This window comes from Heptranchias perlo, chromosome 19 (assembly GCF_035084215.1).
Source record: "Heptranchias perlo isolate sHepPer1 chromosome 19, sHepPer1.hap1, whole genome shotgun sequence".
Taxonomy (NCBI): Eukaryota; Metazoa; Chordata; class Chondrichthyes; order Hexanchiformes; family Hexanchidae; genus Heptranchias; species Heptranchias perlo.
The window spans coordinates 27,306,488-27,321,520 of record NC_090343.1 but is presented as its reverse complement, the minus strand read 5'-3'; the positions used below and the strand labels follow the sequence as shown (position 1 = coordinate 27,321,520).

Sequence of the window (15,033 nt, the reverse complement as noted above, 5' to 3'; positions counted from 1 at the left end):
CCCCACAGAAAGGAAAAACTGGAAAGTTCACCTGGACGATTATCAGCCATCTCTTAATCACTGATTACAGATTGGGAGAGGCCTGGAAGCAGGCTGTGTAGCTTCCCTCTGAGTTAGAGAATGGTGGGAAGAAACCCTGAATGGGGACTATGGACATTTTTTAAAAAACAAATTTGCATTTGTTAGTCAAGTAAGTGCACTTTAATTTGTTTACTCAATTATGAATGTTAACTTCATCCCCTTCTAGTAATAATTGAGTTCACAATTCATTCAACTGTTTAATACAATGTATTGGTCTAAAGTATGATTGAAAATGATCCACTAACATCCCTCAAAGCAATGTTGAAACTTTAAATTAGCAAAAAGAGAAAATGGTTGTATGATGATGGTTGAGTGGTTTTTAATAAATCTGATCACAAAATAACTTGAGCAGAGTGACTTGATGGAAGTCAGTGATGTGTCTAATGAAAATTAGCTTTAAATCTGTCAGTCCAACTCACCAGAGCCTGTTTATTTCTAAATTCTTTCAATAGGACAGAGTTTTGCTGGATTGCTAGCTTTTAGAATGTGATATACAATGCAATTTCCTAACTCTCACTTGATTCACTTCTAACTTTACTATCTGGTGGTATTTATGCAGCTTAGTGAAGTTCTGGCCTGAAGTTTGCATGGGAAATGTAAACCTATGAATTTAAAAAAAGAAACAGCAGTTAAAGTATATGTGCTGTATAATATACCATCCTATGGCATGGAATGTTAACCGTACTACAGAATTCACCTAGTGAAATTATTCATTTTTTAAACATTCCAGTATATCACACATTACACAGACCACAGAATTACATTTTCTCTTATTACATATACTTTTTCTTGAGATACCAGTAAGCAAAATATCCCATTCCACCAAGGGTTCCCATTAAAAATGAGGCGCCAAAGAAAGAAGGTGGTTTTCTTTTCACAAGGCGGAATGCATTAGGCAAAACAGCTGACAGCAAAGTGGTGTGTATATCTCCTAAAACCTTTCGAAATGCAGTACGTTTCTGCACTCTTTCAAAATATGCTTCCAAATTGGGTCGATTTTCATTTCCCCAGTACTTTTTAGCGAGCCCCAGGAACTTGAGGCGATGTAACGTTGCTCCAAGGGAGATATCAGCTAAGGTAAAAACTGATCCGCACAGCCACGTTTCACACTTTTGACCTAGAAAACAAAGGGATGCAAAATCTTGCATGAGTTCTTGGATTGCAAGTTTCAATATTACAGACTTGTAAAATGCTTATCATTTCATAAAACAATATAAAAATTAAGCTGTAAAAGCATAAAATACATACTTTAATGATGAACTTAAATATTAACTGGTATGTTCAATTCTTGGCAAATTTGATGTCAATCCTCCAGCGCCTCTTTTCCATTATCCAGCTTGGTGAGACTGCCCTCGGTTGGTTCAACTCTTATCTATACGATCATAGCCAGAGCACCTCTAGCAATGGCCTCTCTTCCTACTCCTGTCACCTCAGGGGTCCCCCAAGGATCCATCGCTGGCCCCCTCCTCTTTGTCACGTACATGCTGCACCTTGATGCATGATCTGCTGATACGGGGTCAGCTTCCACATGATAACTAGCTCTACCTCTATACCTCCCTTAACCCATCTGCTGCCTCTATTCTCTCAGACTGCTTGTAACTCTAGTCTTAGATGAGTTGTAATTTTTGCCAGCTAAACATTGGGAAGACCAAAGCAATCATCTTTGGCCTCACCATAAACTCTGTACCCTCGCTACCAACTCCATTCCTCTTCCTAGCCACTGTCTCAACCTGAACCAGACTGTCCATAAACGTGGCATCCTCTTCGACCTTGAGCTGAGCTGAAAAAACCCTCTTTTTCTCTCCATCACAATGACTGACTACTTTCACCACTTAACATCACACGCCTCCACCCCTACCTCAGTCGATCTGCACCTGAAACACCCATCCATGTGTTTATCACCTCCACACTCAACAATTCCAACACTCTCTCCTGGCTGGCCTCTACCCCCCACCCCCCCTTCTAAAATTCAACTCATCCAACTGCTGCCCATGTTCTATCCCGCATCAAATTCCACTCGCCTATCGCCCCTGTCCTCGCTGACCTATGTTGACTCTCAGTCCCCTAATATCTCAAAGTTGAAAACATTGCATCCTTGTGTTAAAATCCCTCCATGACCTTCCCTTCTCCATCTCTGACCCCCATCTGTCCAGCCATCAACTCTTCTCCCCCCACCCACCCCCAACACTTGAGCACTGTTCCTTTCATTTTGGCTTCTTATGCATTCCCCCCAACCCTTTGTCCCACCGTTGATATCTGTGCCTTACATCACCTAGGCCCCATGCTCTGGAATTCCCTTCCTATGCAGTTCAGCCTTTCCCTGCCTCCTTTAAAACACTTCTTAAAACCCATTTCTTTGACCAAGCTTTTGGTCACTGTTCCAAATATCTCCATCTATGGCTCAGCATTCATCCGCCCACATTTCTGTGATGCACACTGGGATTTTTTTTCTACATTAAAGGCACTATATAAACTATTGCCGCTGTTGTAGTCTTTCTGAATAAGAATGTTGAGTTGGTACCTAACCAGAGGGTAGCATTACAGTGTAATCTCATCCACTGAGAGCGGAATTATCCAAACTTGTTTTACTCACATTTTTTAACTATCAAAGAAAGATGTCAAAAATACCAAGTGTGGGCTAGGTTTGAAGCCTAGTCTCAGAAGTGAAATTATCTTGTTCTGTTTATCATGCCACTCAGCCCTATGGGTCCTTTTAGATTAAAAACCCTTTTACTAATATATATATATATATATATATATGTATATATAATAATGGTTCATAGAAGTTAACTGAAGGACAGGTTGACTGCATCAGTACAAATTGTTCTCTTGGTTAGTACTCATATTGATTCCAATATTGTTCAACAAATTTTACTGTTTGAAGGATTTAGAATCATAGAATGTTACAGCACAAAATGAGGCCCTTCGCGCCTGTGCCAGCTGTCAAATAGCTCGCCACCTGCTCCTTCCCTATAACTTTAACATTTTTCTTTTTAAAATTATATCTACCTTCCTTTGATAAACTATAATGGATTGTTCTTCTGCCACATTTTGTGGTAGAGCATTCCATTTGCAAACAACATGGACAATAAAAAAAATTCCTGTGCTCGCATTTTGTTCTTTTGGTGATCAACTTAAATTTATGCCCTTTAGTTACTGACTCAGCGAGTGGAAATAATTTTTCCTGATTTACTTTACCAAAGCCCCTCAATTTTGAGCATCTCATTTTAACCTTTCTTCTAATGAAAAGAACCTTAGTTTCTCTAATTTCTCTTATCATCTAAAGTCCTATTCCTGGTATCATCTGAGTGAATTTCTTTTGCACGCTCTCCATGGCCTTGACATCTTTCCTAAAGTAAGGCACCAAAAACTGGACACAACATTCTGACTGCATCCTAACCAATGATTTGTATTGGATTAGCATTACATATGTGCTTTTGTACTCTATTCTCTCATTTATATTCCATCTGCTTTTTTTTATAGCTTTCTCCAGTTTTGTAAGAGCCAAATGTTTGTATTTTACTTAATCGAATACTTTGTGCAATAATAAAACTGTCATGTTTTGTAATTGTGCTCAGTGGAATGTTAGTAAATTGCATTTTATAAGCACAATGTGACACGATAATTAAAAAGTTCTTCTAACAGGTAGCCGAAGAACAAATGATCCGTGGTCAAAGATAGGACTGACTGGATTAGTTTATTTCCTAAACAATAAATTTTACTCATGTTGTCATGAAATTGTTTGCCATTTATAGATTTATAACTGGTAATTTATTCAATTAAACAATAATGGACATTTAGAGCTATATACAGCCCACTCTGTGGGCCAATGTGGTGATTGAATGATATAACAGCAATGCAGCTCAGCTGAGTTTTTGCCTGCCATTTTATTTTTTATGACAATACAAATCACATTGAAAACAAATTGGCTATTGTTCAATTTTTGCCTAAGGACACAGAGGTGATCCCTTGTTGGATTTTGGTGAATAAAATTGACCAATTATAAAAGAGAAAATTATTTAAAATATTATGTAATATATAAAAATATAATATGATCATTTGTAAAATTATATTTAGTTGATGAAAGTATTAAATCTGGCTGGTTTAGTCTGTGTGCTCTGGAAGCAGGACAGAGCTGTAAAAATGTCTATGCAGCTGACTGTTCTCGTGAGATTGTGGAATGTGCAGCTATTTTAAATGTGAATCAACCATCTACCATCTTCCATCTAATCTATTAGACCAATCTCAGCCTACACTTGATTTGACCTCCTAACTTTAAATTACAGAAGGCACATTATTCACAGATATAATCACTAATTCGGTGAACATATTTTTGATTAAGTTTTTGCAACTTCATTAACTTGGGTAAGCATCCGAAAATAAGTAATTAAAAGGTTCAACGGAACTACTTGTTTTCATAGTATTTATCAAAAGGGCGAGATGTTCCTGCAATACTAAAACTTGATATGGCCAAATCTGGAGCATGCAACGTGGCAGGTTTAACAAGGGAATTTTCAAAATTCTTTTCCCTAATTGGCCTGGATTTTTACTCTGGTTTTGCGCCTCTCCCAGGAGATTACAGGACTTTCGGGAGGGGTGGGGAGTGTATATATTGTGAAGCACAAGGCATCGCAGTTGTGTGGGACAGGCTGGATGGACCAGTGAGTCTTTTCCTGTCCATCATTGTCCGTATGTTCATAACATATGCTTTTATTAGGGGAAGTTGAAACGAAATCAAGAAGTGTCTTTTACTAGTAAAACAATCACCAGTCAGAATACCACAGTGAATTTGAATAATCCACCTGCTGTCAGTAAATCTGTGGCAACTTTTACAATTTTCTATTCTAGTTGTATTTTAAATTTTATATTGCACAAACACATATTACTGTATCACTGCAAATGTTCTTTAACAACTCCATACCTGCTAGTTTGTGCCTCTGCTGTTCAAGCTCTGCTTCCACTTGATCTAAAACATTCCCTAACTCACTAAGAATTTTCTTCAGATTGTTCACATCATCATGGTCCAATATCTTGGCCTAGGAAGAATTTGAAAAAAGGGTGTTACTGCAATTCAATCTTATTAACAACTGAACTGTTCATAATGCTCAAGGTGGCCAGTGGTGGGACTGGGTAGTACGGAATTATCCTGCTAGCTTATAGAGCTATTGAACTGGGAAAAGTGGCGCTCTGCCCATACATACAAGCAAGAATTTCTACTTGCTGGCCTCAAATTGCTGGTAACATTTTTAATATTAGAAATTGCTGATGGTACAGTCAGTTCTTTTCCATTAGAAGTTTATTGGTGTCTCAGTGGAAAGCTGAGGTCCTTTTCAAATGTTAATGTTAAAAGTTTCAAAATTTGGTTTGGTCTGCTTGCAGTGATACTGCAGCCACTACACAGCACAAATAATGTGACATCACCTCTGCCTGGTGGTCTCACTAAATTAGAAAAAGACAGGATTCCTTTAAACTAACCTTTAACTTCTCCAATTACAGATGAAGTAGACTTTTTTACAAAATTAAAAACAAGGAAAGTTAAGATACAAAGTTATGTATGTTCAAGTTCATAGCAAAATAAATTGAATGTTATTTTTGAAGGAAACATTTTCCAACAGCTTGCACGTATATGGACAACTTGATGCTTGGATTAAACAATGAAAATTTATTAGGCATGTCGTGTAGCACAATGCAAGCAAATTCCTAAATATATGATTCACCACTGCATTAAACAGTGGAAAATTCTTCGGTAATGAGTTGGCAAAGTGAGACCAGATCATAATCGCTTATAATCTGCACAGGCCACCTTTCAAAATATTTCAAACAAAATATGCAGTTTTTGCTCTCTTGTTTTTTTGTTCGCACAGTGTAGATGATGCTGGCAAGGCTGCATTCATTGCCATTCCTAATTGTCCAGAGAAGGTAGTGGTAGGCCTCCTAGGTCTCCTGGAACCGTTGCAATCCTTGTGATGATGGTGCTCCCACAATGGTGCTAGGTAGGGAATTCCAGGACATTTACTCAGACAATGAAGAACGGTGATATATGTCAATGCAGCATGAAGTGACTTAGAGGAGAACTTAATGGCGTTATCATGGAATTGATTCTTTTATCCTTTTCAGTGGTAGAGATTGTAGGGGAGAGAGATGTTGTCAAAGCAACCTTGATGAGTTACTGCAGGTCATCCTGTAGATAGTTTACAGCAGCCACAGTATGCCGGTAATGGAGGAGGTTATTGAGTCCAGTGTCTGGGATGCCAATCAAGCAAACTGTTCTGTCCTATATAATGCTAAACTTCTTGAGTGATGTTGTGGCTGCACCCATCCAAGCAAGTGGTGAGTATTCCATCGCACTCCTAACTTGAGCTTTGTAGATGGTGGAGAGGCTTTGAGGGGTCTGGAGGTGAGCTACTTGTTGCAGAGTATCCACTGTCTGTCCTGCTCTTGTAGCCATGGTGTTGATATGGCTGGTCCAGTTAAGTTTCTGGTCAATGGTGACTCCCAGGATGTTGATGGTGGAAGTCTTGGTCATGGTCGTGCTGTTGTGGTTGGGGGCGATGGCTGAGCTTTCTCTTTGCGATGGTAATTACCTGGCACTTAGGTCGTGTGACTGTTACCTGCCATTTGTCAGCCCTAGACTGGATGTTGTCCAGATCCTGCTGTAGGATGGAATGGGCTGCATCATTATGGGAGGAATTATGTTTCATTAATTACTTCCCCTCCATTTTAAGGTCAGGAATGGAGCTAAACACTGTGGAATCATCCATGATCAGCTCCATTCCTGACCTTAAGATGGAGGGGAAGTAATTAATGAAACATATGGAGATGGTTGGGTCAGGATGCTTCCTTGAGGAACTCCTGCAGTGATGATTGACCTCTGCCAACCACAACCATCTTCCTTTGTGCCATGTAGGACTCCAGCCACTGAAGGATTTTCTCTTTGACCCCCATTGACCTCAGTTATGTTAAATGCCATACTTGGTAAGATGCTTGATGTTGAGGGCAGCTACTCTCGCCTCTCCATATTGCTCTACATATATATACAAAACTCAATCCACATCTTGTTTGTAAATTATGTCAAAGTAAGTGGTTTAAAAAGGTGGTCAGAAATTATTTTTATTTGCCCCCTTACAAGAAATATTTCTGAACAAAATTTTCCATTTCTGACTGGAAAAACTGGGATATTTTAATCAAGTTAGATTTTAATTTTCAACTCTATGAAAATGAAATGTGAAGTTCTATGTTCAACTAATACTATATTTTTGTAGAGAATTATAAACATGCGCAACATTCTGTAAAGGCACAATTGCTGCACAGTGAATTTACAAATCCTTAAAGCTGTGTCACTTAAAGTACAGTTGGGCTTGATTATCACAAAATGCTGTTATTGCACACCGTTTTTTTAGCTTGAGTTAAAATTTATATTACTGTTTATACTACAGTTCAATCCTCAATCAAATGGACCTTTTAACAAGAGAAGGGATTATTCCCCCACAAAGACATCCTGCACTTATGTCTGACATTTATATGTTTATTAAAAATGAACAAGTTTGATTGTCATCCAAAGAAATTCTTGTGTGATGAATGTTCGTCCCACTACCCAGAAATGTGATCATTCACTGCATGAAACTTGAAAAAAATCACCACACTGAATTATTAGTGAACGCATCAATCTGAACGATGTGTTCAAGAAAGTTGGACAAATTGACAGACTTCCATGTGGGTGATACCTCATTGGGTGATATAATATTCACATAGTGCCTCATGCTGACATCGAGTGCCTAAGGTGGGAAAAATTTTCCACTGATGTCAATCACCATAATAGTTTAAAAATCACCAAAACATATAATTGTTTTAAAGGCTTCTTTCCATGCTTAAGAACTGCAGGACATTAGCCATACAGTTCTGGCAAATGAGAGGAAGTTAAGACAAGGGCATCGATTCTTACAGGGCAGTGGGAAGGGTGCAGGCAATGAGTCCGGCAAGGTCGTGGAGATGGAGGTCCTGACGATCTTAACGGCAGGGCGTCATTTGAATAACTATTGCCAGAGTTCCACCTGACACCCAGCCTGATTGGGCATCTGGCAGCAGGACGGCGTGGAAACGGTCCCCAGCAGTCAGGTGGGGGGGAGGGGAGGGGGGGCGGAAATGCAGTTACTGATGAAGTTATAGTGATGGAGTAGGAGCAGCCCTGAAGAAATTCATCGCCAAAGTACATTAAGGCTGGGAATTTCCTCGGGTTCTCCTGATCGGCCGCCGTAACTTCAGCAGAAACTTGGAATAGACGCGTAAATGGGGTTTTCGCTAAAGTCATGGAAACCAATCAGGGGAACCCCAGAGGAAATTCCCAGTCCTTAATGGTCCTAAGTGACTTAATTTTAAACAATTTCTTGCACATCATATCTAATTATTAATTTACAGTGCAGATGGGGTTATTTTAATCCCGTGTGTTCATATTACTGCTAATTATGTGACTGCAAAACACTACAGAAAACTGCTCTTCAAAATTTATATGCCAGTATCAACAGTATTTATAACATGCACCAAATGCAGTTTTTGCGAACCACTGTTGAGATCCTCAGTCAGTAACACACCTTCCTGCCCCTGATGTGGCTGCCAATGCCAATCCTGATTTAACATATTAAATGCTGATGTATAAAGAGTTTGGTTCAACTTTATATTGATAGATTCTACTAAATCTGGAGTTCATTAAGACCCAAGCAGTTATCTAGCATTCAGAGGCTGGTAATGTAAACTAGCAGGTTCTGATTGTACAGTATTGGGTAGACCTCACAAGTGCTATGAATTATCACAGTTCTTTCATGAATACAAAAGAATCATTGTTCACTATTTTTGCCTACACAAGTATTATCTTTTTCATTGGTTGCATCACTCCTGGTTGATTCTTAAATATTATGTGATGTAAGTTTTTAAAAAAAAAATCAGAATTGATTATTTGGGTGTCAAATGTTGGCCGTTTTAATAAAATGGTTTATGATGTGCCTGCTGACTCCTTTTTATTTTCTCTTTTTAACATATTTGGAGCTTCTGAATGTTGTTGAATGCTCAGGGATTGATTGTAGTCAAATGCCATTGTGATGTTGAATAATAGAATATTTAACTGTTTAGTGACAGTCATACTAAAGTGTCTGTTTACTGGCAGTGCTCAGGCCAGGCTCCTAGCTCAAAATTTTGGTATTAGCTGCAACTAAGCATTTACCTACCTAGTGGATGTATTCTGAGACATTGTGAAATAATCATAGATGTTCTGAAGTTTCTCCAGTGTTTCTAACTCCAGTAATTATTGAATAACTGTCATTTAACCTATTTCATATCTGACTTAAGAAGGTTTCAAGTTTTCAATAGATTTAAAAAGAGGAAACTGCACCTTTCTCTTTTTAAATGTCACCTTCCAAGAGAAACAAATTTCTAAGCATTGAGACAGCCACACATAGTCATGGATACAGACACAGAACCAGAAACACACTCAGACACAGAGATATATATACTTTTGTACTAAAATAAAACAACATACATATACAAAGTTAAACACACAGTGTTGCCCAAACATTATTCCCATCTTTTTTGTTTTCTTTCCTTTTCACCCCTTATTCTTTCAATCCAAATGACAAATTCATTGCACTGTTATGATTATTACTTTTGTGCAGTGGTATCATAAATTAAAGCACTCTTGCACCATACAAAGCAGCAAAGACACATTTTGGTCCCTCTCTTTCCTAGTCTCCCTCCTTCCCTCTCCCCACCCCTGACCACTGAAAGGACATATTCTAGTAAATTGTACCACCATCTGCTTGTCACCGATTTTTCTGATAATTTGTGTAATGAATGGAGTCAGTAATATACCAAGCTATCGTATGGCCTTCAAATAAAGAGCAACTCAAATCTCCAACCCTCAGGTTTCTAAATGTTTGTTTATGGAATTAATGGGAACTTCAGTGTTACAACAGAAAAGATGGCACCAAGAAAATGATCCATTCAATGGGCTTTAAAGTATTTTCTTTTAAGTATGCAAATATGGCACATATGCTAAGCTTAAAATAAACACCTGTTGGTGTTTATTATGGGTCAATTAGAGTGGTTCTTAAACAGGGCACTTAGGATTGTGGCTCAAAGATTATTGAGTACTCCTGACCACTGTACTGTGGTTTGAATGGCTTAAAACCCATAAGTGTGCCATTAAAAGAGATGGGTTCATGCGCAAGTTGGATTCTACTCTCACTGGGATCCATACCTGTCAGGAGGGAGATATCTCTACCTACACTACTCTTAAGCACCTCCTAGTGGCTATTTTGATAATAACAGTTGCAGACGTCTGGGAACAAGTCACCTGCCTGTTCTGGAAACTGGAAAATAGTGCATGACGCTGGGGAGAAAATGAAAGTAATAAAAGCTGGATAAATAAATCAGTATTCAAAAAAATCTTTTTAAAACTCAACATGCCAACTTCACATTATAAAGTCAATGTGCCAGGGATGCACATATTCATGAAATTTACTTTGTGATGTCAGATAAAGTAAGAGGTTCTGACTGTATGAGATGGGATCTTCATGTAATTTTGCTCATTAGTCTTGTGCACCTTTTAAAACCCACTCAGATAATATTCAGACAATAATCCAAAAAAAATTTCATGGCCTAAGTCAAGACTCTCCATTTAATCCCTTTTCACTAAGGCCTACCATGACCTGCACATTGTAAAACACAAACCTGGAATTACTGTAAAATAGCACAGAGAGGAATTTGATATGAACAAGTTTGCACGATAACATCACTGACAGTAGTTTCTAGACTCTAATGTGTTTTTGCCTTTTTTTTTTGCCCATTGTCCATTTGTCCATTTTGTTGCGATATGATCCATTTCACATTTCACCTTATGCTGATCTTGTGACCAGTTGAGAAATGGCCTGCTGTCTCAGTGAGATGCTCAATTTTGTTCCAATAGGTAGATAAACCACAATTCTAACATTTACCATATAGTAGTTAGCAAGACCATTAGCTTGTCACATGGTCTAAAAATTGCACCAGCAGCCAATGTGAAATGATCTTTCTATAGTTAAGCTGAGGGAGCTCAGTTTTCCATATGTGTCTTGTGGATCCTACCTACAGTTATTTTTAATAATTTTTCAGAGAATTTTAAATAACTATTAAAATAGATGTAAAATATAGCAAATGGATTCGTGGCTTCTAGGTGTCTCATCATGACTGCTCTCCTGTCACTAACCTTTTATTGGAACTAATTTTTCTGTAGGTCTAACTGTAAGTTGGGAGAGAAGGTCAAACATTAATAAGATTAAGCCTCATTCTGGGCACCGCACCTTCGGAAGGACATATTGGCCTTGGAGGGAGTGCAGCATAGGTTTACTAGAATGATACCCGGACTTCAAGGGTTAAGTTACGAGGAGAGATTACACAAATTGGGCTAGTATTCTCTAGAGTTTAGAAGGTTAAGGGGTGACCTGATCGAAGTTTATAAGATATTAAAGGGAACAGATAGGGTGGATAGAGAGAAACTATTTCCGCTGGTTGGGGATTCTAGGAGTATGGGGCACAGTCTAAAAATTAGAGCCAGACCTTTCAGGAGTGAGATTAGAAAACATTTCTACACACAAAGGGTGGTAGAAGTTTGGAACTCTCTTCTGCAAATGACAATTGATACTAGCTCAATTGCTAAATTTAAATCTGAGATAGATAGCTTTTTGGCAACCAAAAGTATTAAGGGATATGGGCCAAAGGCAGGTATATGGAGTTAGATCACAGATCAGCCATGATCTTATCAAATGGCAGAGCAGGCACGAGGGGCTGAATGGCCTACTCCTGTTCCTAAGTTCAATAAGAACAAGGATGACCATTTGTACAAGTGTGTAATGATGCATTGTCTCAGGTTACCCTGCAATAGACAATGCTTGACTAATATTATCTTGTAGTCCTAGACATGGGACAACATTTTTAAGGCAGTTGTAGCCAGTTGATTCAGCAACTAGACAAAAACGTGGGAATAAACTAAAGTAACTTTGCTGGTGACTAAAGGAATCCAATAGCTGTGCTGGAGAATGGAATAGTTTCAGCCCTCCTCTGCCCTGATCAGGCTGTCAGGCCCAGTTATGACTCTCTTATATTCAAATAAGTGGGGAGAATAAAAAAAAAACAGGAATGCTGGAAGTCAGAAATAAAAACAGAAAACTTTGGAAAAGCACAATAGGACAAACAGAATCCGAAATAGAAAGACAGATCAACAATTCAAGTCAAAACTTTCATCAGAACAGGTAAAGTGAAGTTTCCCACCCAAAACTTTCACCTATCTTTTTCCTTCAAAGACTGACTAATCTCCTATGTAGTTCCAACTCTTTCTGTTTTTATTTCATTGTTCTAACGATGTGTTGTGCTAATAATGTGTCTCTCTTGTAGATGTTTAAGAAATTTATATTCCCCATAATGTATTAGGTTTCTGGATAAAGGTGAGGTAATTTTGTATTACCAATTGACACACACTGCAAAATAGCCTGAGATTCCCTCACTTTTACTGATTTCTAGAACTTCCATTACTTTCTGAGAACTGGTCATCCAACGTTGATTCATTTGGGGAGAAAAACAAGATAGGAAATCCTTGATCTCTTACTGGAATAGAGTTTTGTCTTCACATACCTCAGAGCTCAAACAGTACAGTATTCCATTTCAGAGCTATCTGCAAAAGTACTTAACCTAATGTGAAAAGTGACAGGTTCATTTCTAGAATCATGTTGAAAGGAAACTAGATTTGTATTACCATTAGTTTTTTTTGTTTTGAAAGATATGGCTCTGTGAGTTGAGGTTGTTCTTGGTCAAGCTTCATCAGTTCTGCAGCCGTGTTTGCTAAATGTCCTGTGAGAAGGAAAGACAAAGAAATATGAAAATTTCATACCCATTATGTCTTGTACAATACAGTAAAACATTTAACGGTGCGTGGAAGCATCAGAAATCATTCCCTTAGATGGTACAGCTTTTGGTCTAGTAAAAGAGGTTCTTAATTACTATTTTATCAGGTGAGGAAGATTCTGCCGAGGTTTGAAATCCTAACTGTACCCTGGAAAACTGTAACAACCAACTTAAATGTTTGAATTTTCGTCATTTCATTATTTAAATTGATCCTATCAAGTGCTGCACTTTTAATCAAAATCTTCAAGCAATTTTTCCAAAAGCAATAGTAAATGGGTTACAATATAGATCATTCAAGTGGAGTTTATTTGACTATGTAATGTTCAAATGAAATGGGCATTATTATGCGTGAAGTGAATTTTCAGCTGAGGTTTGGATATTCATCCGTATCGTACAATATGAATGACTAATATCAACTTATGGTAAATGAGACCAGAGCATTTGGTGCTCCTCCAGTTTGTTAAACTAATGCTGCTTTCACATTACCTACTATCCCTTCATCAGACCGTTATGCTTAATGAAAAGCATCTTACACAGCACAAAGCTTTAAGTGCCGTGATTATGATTAAAGTTCTTTTAAGTAGTTGACAGACGAATCCAAAACTCCGCTGCCCATATCCTAACTCGCACTCAGTCCCGTTCACCCATCACCCCTGTGCTTGTTGACCTACATTGGCTCCCGGTCCACCAATGCCTCAATTTTAACATTCTTATCCTCGACTTCCAATCCCTCCATGGCCTCGCCCCTCCCCATCTCTGTAACCTCCTTCTGCTCTACAACCCTACAAGAACTCTCTGTTCCTCCAACTCTGGCCTCTTGTGCATCCCCCACTTCCTTCACCCCCAGCATTGGTAGCTGTGCCTTCAGCTATCTAGGCCCTAAACTCTGGAATTCCCTCTCAAAACTCATTCGCCTCTCCATCTCTCTCCTCCTTTTAAGATGCTGCTTAAAACCTATCTCTTCGACCAAACATTTGGTCATCTGTTCTAATGTCTCCTTCAAGGGATAAGGGCAATGATTAAATAATTTTTTTCTCTTGCCTTGCTTTATCACCTTGAACTGAGCCTCAGAGATGGCACAATATGCTGTAAAGCTGAGTTTTAGTTTGTTTCATTGTTAAGCAATTACAAAGGTTGCAGAGAAATGCACCCTGGTTTCTTTTGCTCAGGAATGACAGGTGTTTGAATACATGTTGATAAGAGGCACAGCAATGGCAAGAAAAAGGAAATAAACCAAAATCTTTGGGGATACAGAACAGTTCTAAATAAACCAAGAACTCCTGTATTTTTCAGCACTTTTTAATGTTAGACTTGGGTACTGAGGCAAATCAAGCAAAATTAACTGATATTGTCAGTGGGATAACATTCTTATCATACAATTTGGGTTAAACTCAATTGTTTGTTAATTACCCAATTAGGGTTGAGAGTTTGGATATGCTGGCCCATGTGCCAGATTGGTGCCTTAGCAAAAAAAGAAGTGGGCAGGCAAATGAAGAATGAGGTAATGGCTGGTACAAGCCTAATTGGAATAGTAAAGTTGTGCAAATCAGGTCCCATACTGAATTTCACGTGCTTTGGTCAAGCTCTGCCCAGGACACATACCTATTCTATGTAGAAAAGGCAGACAACTAATTCACTGGCCTGCAAAAGTTGGATTTTTGAACCTGGTATTGATTTAGAAAAATTACTACAAACCTTATAATTTTTTCCAATAAGCACTGATATTCAGTTACATTTCATTCCTTACATTTGTTTTCTTGATCTGAAGGGCACCAGTTTTGCTTTTTAAGATTTATTTTCCCATCAATTTTTTTACACTATTGTTAGTTGCTTCTGCAATTGAATTTCCAGCAATTAAAGTGCTAAAGACAGGAATTGCTTAGGGAATTTCTAAGGTAATCCAAATTTTAGACCGGTTTGTGAGTACATCAAATGTAGGTCTGACATTACGTATGTATTGTCGGTACCCTGTCACTCACATTAACTGGGCCAGACAGTCCTTCCTGTGCATTTCAGAGAAGACCTGTC

The 15,033-nt window shown here is 38.3% G+C and overlaps 1 protein-coding gene across 4 annotated transcripts in view; it reads right to left on the bottom strand.

Annotated features, from left to right (window-relative positions):
- Window positions 1-383: 383 nt before the first annotated feature.
- The window catches only part of gdap1l1 (ganglioside induced differentiation associated protein 1-like 1), a 52,032-nt gene continuing 37,382 nt past the window's right edge, over window positions 384-15,033 (bottom strand). For 3 of the 4 annotated variants that reach the window (XM_068000807.1, XM_068000806.1, XM_068000809.1), the window contains 3 exons: window positions 12,857-12,951; window positions 5,003-5,117; window positions 384-1,198 (listed from right to left, as the gene is read on the bottom strand). In XM_068000807.1, coding sequence (XP_067856908.1) covers window positions 855-1,198; window positions 5,003-5,117; window positions 12,857-12,951 — 554 coding nt within the window. In that variant the 3' untranslated portion in view covers window positions 384-854. The remainder of the gene's footprint in view (window positions 1,199-5,002; window positions 5,118-12,856; window positions 12,952-15,033) is intronic. The other variant, XM_068000810.1, reaches the window with a different exon arrangement.